Raw genomic sequence first — 7,500 nt, forward strand, 5'->3', positions numbered from 1 at the left:
TAACATCACACACACACACACACACACACACACACACACACACACACACACACACACACACACACACACACACACACACACACACACACACACACACACACACACACACACACACACACACACACACACACACCTAATATCTCCACTATCTATACCGTCACCGTGTCAACCACTCTTTCTCTCTTCCTCTTTTCCCCTCGCTCCATTCTCTCCATCTGTGTGTGAATATATATTTAATCTGTGAATGTAGTGAGTCACAGAGGTAGTGTGTGTTTGTATATGTAGATTCTAGCTCTCCAACAGAGAACCCGGACATCACAACACACACACACTCAGCCAGACCCCTCTCTTCCTAGACCCATCTCTGCCCAGACGCCTCTCTCCCAGACCCCTCTCTCTCCCCAGACCTCTCTCTCCCCCAGACCCCTCTCTCCCCAGACCTCTTCTCCCCAGACCCCTCTCTCCCCAGACCCCTCTCTCTCTCCAGACCCCTCTCTCCTCCCAGACCCCTCTCTCTCCCCAGACCCCTCTCTCTCCCCAGACCCCTCTCTCTCCCCAGAGCCCTCTCTCCCCAGACCTCTCTCTCTCCCCCCGACATCTCTCTCCCCAGACCCCTCTCCCCAGACCCCTCTCTCCCCAGACCCCTCTCTCTCCCCCGACCCCTCTCTCTCCCCAGACCCCTCTCTCTCCCCAGACATCTCTCTCCCCAGACCCCTCTCCCCCAGACCCCCTCTCTCCCCAGACCTCTCTCTCCCCAGACCCCTCTCTCCCCAGACCTCTCTCTCTCCCCAGACCCCTCTCTCTCCCCAGACCTCTCTCTCCCCAGACCCCTCTCTCTCCCCAGAACCCTCTCTCTCCCCAGACCCCTCTCTCTCCCCAGACCTCTCTCTCCCCAGACCCCTCTCTCTCCCCAGACCTCTATCTCCTCAGACCCCTCTCTCTCCAGACCCTCTCTCTCCCCAGACCCCTCTCTCCCCAGACCCTTCTCTCCCCAGACCCCTCTCTCTCCCCAGACCCCTCTCTCCCCAGACCCCTCTCTCTCCCCAGACCTCTCTCTCGCCAGACCTCTCTCTCCCCAGACCCCTCTCTCTCCCCAGACCCCTCTCTCTCCCCAGACCTCTCTCTCCCCAGACCCCTCTCTCTCCCCAGATCTCTCTCTCCCCAGACCCTCTCTCTCCCCCAGACCTCTCTCTCCCCAGACCCTCTCTCCCCAGACCCCTCTCATCCCAGACCCCTCTCTCTCCCCAGACCCCTCTCTCTCCCCAGACCCCTCTCTCTCCCCCAGACCTCTCTCTCCCCAGACCCCTCTCTCTCCCCCCAGACCTCTCTCTCCCCAGCCCTCTCGCTCCCAGACCTCTCTCTCCCCAGACCCCTCTCTCTCCCCCAGACCTCTCTCTCCCCAGACCCTCTCTCTCCCCAGACCCCTCTCCCCCAGACCCCTCTCTCTCCCCAGACCCCTCTCTCCCCAGACCCCTCTCTCTCCCCAGACCCCTCTCTCTCCCCAGACCCCTCTCTCCCCAGACCCCTCTCTCCCCAGACCCCTCTCTCCCCAGACCTCTCTCTCCCCAGACCCCTCCCCAGACCCCTCCCCCAGACCCCTCTCTCTCCCCAGACCCCTCTCCCCCCAGACCTCTCTCTCCCCAGACCTCTCGCTTCCCAGACCTCTCTCTCCCCAGACCCCTCTCTCTCCCCAGACCTCTCTCTCCCCAGACCTCTCTCTCCCCAGACCCTCTCTCCCCAGACCCCTCTCTCCCCAGACCCCTCTCTCCCCAGACCCCTCTCTCTCTCCAGACCCCTTTCTCCCCAGACCCCTCTCTCCCCCAGACCCCTCTCTCTCCCCAGACCTCTCTCTCCCCCAGACCCCTCTCCCCCAGACTCCCCCAGACCTCTCTCTCCCCAGACCCCTCTCTCCCCAGACCCCTCTCTCTCCCCAGACCTCTCTCTCCCCAGACCCCCTCTCTCCTCCCAGACCCCCTCTCTCCCCAGACCCCTCTCCCCAGACCTCTCCCCCCAGACCCTCTCTCCCCAGACCCCTCTCTCCCCAGACCCCTCTCTCTCCCCAAACCCCTCTCTCCCCAGACCCCTCTCTCTCCCCAGACCCCTCTCTCCCAGACCCTCTCTCTCCCCAGACTACTCTCTTTCCCCAGACCCCTCTCTCCCCAGACCCCTCTCTCTCCCCAGACCTCTCCAGACCCCTCTCCCCAGACCTCTCTCTCCCAGAACCCTCTCCCCCAGACCTCTCTCTCCCCAGACCCCTCTCTCTCCCCAGACCTCTCTCTCTCCCCAGACCCTCTCTCTCCCCAGACCTCTCTCCCCCAGACCCTCTCTCTCCCAGACCCCTCTCTCCCCAGACCCCTCTCTCTCCCCCAGACCTCTCTCTCCCCAGACCCCTCTCTCTCCCCAGACCTCTCTCTCCCCAGACCCCTCTCTCTCCCCAGACCTCTCTCTCCCCAGACCCCCTCTCTCCCCAGACCCCTCTCCCCCCAGACCCCTCTCTCTCCCCCAACCCTCTCTCTCCCCAGACCCCTCTCTCTCCCCAGACCCCTCTCTCTCCCCAAACCTCTCTCTCCCCAGACCCCTCTCTCTCCCCAGACCCCTCTCTCTCCCTAGACTACTCTCTCTCCCCAGACCCCTCTCTCTCCCCAGACCCCTCTCTCTCCCCCAACCCTGCAGAAGAAAGGGTCATTGTTCCCATGTCAAAATGCTGCAGGCGTCTTGACAAAGACCCATGAGGTTATGACAACAGGAAGAGAAACGCCCAGGAACAGGGATGGCTGGTGTTCTGTGGCATTTGGCTGTGCAGATTCCTGCTGGAATATCTCACCTTTCAGCCCTGTGGTGAAAAAACTCTTTGCCACAGACATGATCTGATCCTTTTCAGAACAAGAAAGCATTTGTGTCCGTGTTATTGTGCAAACTGTTCTGCTTCAGAAGTGTGATTATTCTATCAAAAGGAATAGTCGAACCTTGTCATTCACCTCTATGGTGTACCTAAACTACACCTGTCCATGGCAAGATGTTTTGCAACATTTCTTCAATACTTTCCATCTCTTTCTCTTTGATGAGCACATCCTTGGGCCTCTCAGAAGAGGAACCAACCCCGTTTCTCTGTCTGTGCTGTTGTTGAGTCTCTCCGAGCTCTTAAAGGCTACATTTGGGTGAAAGATAAGAACTCTTCAGAACAATGATCTGGGGCTGGGCGGCCATCTTCTCTCCCCCTGCCTCCTCTCCACCATTCTGGCTCTTCTGTCACTAGTTGCCTGCCTGGCTGGCTGTCACCAGGCATGTAAATACGCTTGTCACCTCCCCTCTCTGACTGACATGCTTTTACAGGTCTCTCTCTCTTCTGACAGGATAATGGGTTTTAACCTGCAATTTCAATGCTAAACGTAAAAAGTAAATGTCCTTTAAAATCTCCAGATTACCATACGTGCTTTTTACACTCACTTTCATAAATAAGGGCAGTCTAGCTTCATGGGAATGTGAAATGACTTCCATTAGCCACGATAGAATATTTAAATCTCTTCCACTGTGCTTCACATTGGCTTCCATTAGCTACGATCATATATGTAAATCCCCTCCACTCTTCTTTACATTGACTTCCATTAGCTACGATCATATATGTAAATCCCCTCCACTCTTCTTTACATTGACTTGCATTAGCTACAATCATATATGTAAATCCCCTCCACTCTTCTTTACATTGACTTGCATTAGCTACAATCATATATGTAAATCCCCTCCACTCTTCTTTACATTGACTTCCATTAGCTACAATCATATATGTAAATCCCCTCCACTCTTCTTTACATTGACTTCCATTAGCTACGATCATAAGGCATTCCTAAGTTATATTCTTGAAGAATCAATGGGTATATATAATTAATTAACAAGTTTTAAAAAATGGGTGTAGCAATTACATTTTGCCCCTTTATAGCAATCACAGGCTGGAAAGGGCCTTGGTACCAGTCTGGTTCTTTGATGTATTCTTTGATGTACTACTCTTGATAGATATTGTACTTCCTGTGGAACACAACTTCAGAAATTAGCTGGTAAAATTAATAAAACAAGATGAATACTGTACGAAGAGTGAACTCAATTCCAGATTATATTCTGAACGTATGACGAAAACATTCATTGTTATGAGATTATTTTACAGTGCTCTAATCGTTCAGTATTGTGCGTGTGTCCTCAGCTCTGAATGAACCCACCATCGACTACGGTTTCCAACGACTGCAGAAGGTCATCCCCCGGCACCCTGGAGATCCAGAACGCCTTCCAAAGGTACCAGTCACACTTCCTGTTCTTCAAATGACCAATCAGTCCACAGCCTTGTACACTAACTGTCCAATCAGAGTCTATCAGTCACACTTCCTGTTCTTCAAATGACCAATCAGTCCACAGCCTTGTACACTAACTGTCCAATCAGAGTCTATCAGTCACACTTCCTGTTTTTCAACTGACCATTTAGTCCACAGCCTGTACCCTAACTGTCCAATCAGAGTCTATCAGTCACACTTCCTGTTTTTCAACTGACCATTTAGTCCACAGCCTGTACCCTAACTGTCCAATCAGAGTCTATCAGTCACACTTCCTGTTTTTCAACTGTCCATTTAGTCCACAGCCTGTACCCTAACTGTCCAATCAGAGTCTATCAGTCACACTTCCTGTTTTTCAACTGTCCATTTAGTCCACAGCCTGTACCCTAACTGTCCAATCAGAGTCTACACGTCTAAACCATTACGACCAACGGATCATTTCTCTTTAGATGTGTCAGTTTATCCTCTCCAAATCAAAATCCAATCAAAGGTTATTTGTTACGTACACAGTTTAAAGCAGGTATATAATGGTGCAGTGAAATGCTTACTTGTAAGCTCCTTCAACAGGGGAGGGTCACTCCTACATATTCAGCTGAACCTTATCGTACTGTAGCCGTGTCGGGTCACTCCTACATATTCAGCTGAACCTTATCGTACTGTAGCCGTGTCGGGTCACTCCTACATATTCAGCTGAACCTTATCGTACTGTAGCCGTGTCGGGTCACTCCTACATATTCAGCTGAACCTTATCGTACTGTAGCCTTGTCGGGTCACTCCTACATATTCAGCTGAACCTTATCGTACTGTAGCCGTGTCGGGTCACTCCTACATATTCAGCTGAACCTTATCGTACTGTAGCCTTGTCGGGTCACTCCTACATATTCACCTGAACCTTAGCGTTCTGTAGCCGTGTTGGGTCATGACCCTGCAGATCCAGCTGAACCTTAGCGTTCTGTAGCCGTGTTGGGTCATGACCCTGCAGATCCAGCTGAACCTTAGCGTTCTGTAGACGTGTTGGGTCATGACCCTGCAGATCCAGCTGAACCTTAGCGTTCTGTAGACGTGTTGGGTCACGACCCTGCGCTTCCAGCTGAACCTTAGCGTTCTGCAGCCTTAGTGGGTCATGACACTATGATCCAGCTGAACCTTAGCATTCTGTAACCATGTTGGGTCACGACCCTATGACCCAGCTGAACCTTAGCTAGCCTTTCCCAGCACCCCTCTGCTAGCCTTTCCCAGCACCCCTCCTGTTTCCACCCTACCCTCCCTGACCCAGCTACTCCTGGCTGTTCCCATCCTACCCTCCCTGACCCAGCTACTCCTGGCTGTTCCCATCCTACCCTCCCTGACCCAGCTACTCCTGGCTGTTCCCATCCTACCCTCCCTGACCCAGCTACTCCTGGCTGTTCCCATCCTACCCTCCCTGACCCAGCTACTCCTGGCTGTTCCCATCCTACCCTCCCTGACCCAGCTACTCCTGGCTGTTCCCATCCTACCCTCCCTGACCCAGCTACTCCTGGCTGTTCCCATCCTACCCTCCCTGACCCAGCTACTCCTGGCTGTTCCCATCCTACCCTCCCTGACCCAGCTGCTCCTGACTGTTCCCATCCTACCCTCCCTGACCCAGCTGCTCCTGACTCTGCTCTGCCTGGTCCTTAGGAGAGAAATACAGGCAATGACCGTCAGCACACACAAACACACATATACTGTATGGACCTATAGTAGGCTGTCTTTTATCTCACCTGGACTCTGGTGATGGAAACTACTGATACTAACCTTGACTCTGGTGATTGAAACGACTAAAACCAACCTTGACTCTGGTGATTGAAACGACTAAAACCAACCTTGACTCTGGTGATTGAAACGACTAAAACCAACCTTGACTCTGGTGATGGAAACGACTGAAACCAACCTTGACTCTGGTGATGGAAACGACTGAAACCAACCTTGACTCTGGTGAGGGAATCGACTGCTCTCATGACATTAGTAACTAGAGGATCTCCAGTCATGACGGAGGTGAAAGTAAGGATAGGGTGCTGTAGGACATGTGACCTATCAGAGAAGACTGAGGGAGGGGAAGTGGAGGATGGGGTACTGTAGGACATGTGACCTATCAGAGAAGACTGAGGGAGGGGAAGTGGAGGATAGGGTACTGTAGGACATGTGACCTATCAGAGAAGACTGAGGGAGGGGAAGTGGAGGATAGGGTACTGTAGGACATGTGACCTATCAGAGAAGACTGAGGGAGGGGAAGTGGAGGATAGGGTACTGTAGGAAATGTGACCTATCAGAGAAGACTGAGGGAGGGGAAGTGGAGGATAGGGTACTGTAGGACATGTGACCTATCAGAGAAGACTGAGGGAGGGGAAGTGGAGGATACGGTACTGTAGGACATGTGACCTATCAGAGAAGACTGAGGGAGGGGAAGTGGAGGATAGGGTACTGTAGGACACGTGACCTATCAGAGAAGACTGAGGGAGGGGAAGTGGATGCCTTTAGTTGGGTGTACACATGCCTCACTTCATTAGTTAACATTAGTATTTACAGCAGCATCAGCCGTGTAATATGCAACCAGGCAGCTATTGTAGCCATCGCTCCATAACATTACCCCCTCCACTCACTCACTCACTCACTCACTCACTCACTCACTCACTCACTCACTCACTCACTCACTCACTCACTCACTCACTCACTCACCCACTCACTCACTCACTCACTCACTCACTCACTCACTCACTCACTCACTCACTCACTCACTCACTCACTCACTCACTCACTCACTCATTCTCCAACATCTCATAACGTTCATAGTGGTGAGAGGTGGCTTCGAGCAGGAAGTGATGATCTGATGATGTCATCAGGCAGCAGCCCCCCCCCCCCTCCACTGATGTGGTTATCTGTGTTGGTACTGACCAGCCCACCACTCCCTCTACCACCCCCTACCACCCAGCCTGGCTACAGCTGTTCTGGGGAGGACAGACCTGATAAACCTCTGTAGGTAGTGATGGTGACAATGCCAGTTGGGTCTGTCTGCTCTCTAGCTCTGCTCTACAGTACACCCCGCAGGCATAGCCGGAGACTCAAAGGGTACTTTACAATGGTCAGCATTCTCTTGGTCCAGGCCAGTAGCAAGCGTTTACAGTACTGTCAGATCTGGAGTTTAGTAGCCACATCTCGATGA

At 52.8% G+C, this 7,500-nt stretch overlaps 1 protein-coding gene across 12 annotated transcripts in view; it reads left to right on the forward strand.

Annotated features, from left to right (window-relative positions):
- LOC118390676 (transcription factor COE1-A-like) overlaps positions 1-7,500 on the forward strand; it is a 362,338-nt gene that overhangs the window by 305,571 nt on the left and 49,267 nt on the right. For all 12 annotated transcript variants that reach the window (XM_052529445.1, XM_052529447.1, XM_052529446.1 and 9 more), the window contains one exon: positions 4,196-4,284. In XM_052529445.1, the coding sequence (XP_052385405.1) occupies positions 4,196-4,284 (89 nt within the window). The remainder of the gene's footprint in view (positions 1-4,195; positions 4,285-7,500) is intronic.

The sequence above is a fragment of the Oncorhynchus keta genome, chromosome 11 (assembly GCF_023373465.1).
Source record: "Oncorhynchus keta strain PuntledgeMale-10-30-2019 chromosome 11, Oket_V2, whole genome shotgun sequence".
NCBI classification, from domain to species: Eukaryota; Metazoa; Chordata; class Actinopteri; order Salmoniformes; family Salmonidae; genus Oncorhynchus; species Oncorhynchus keta.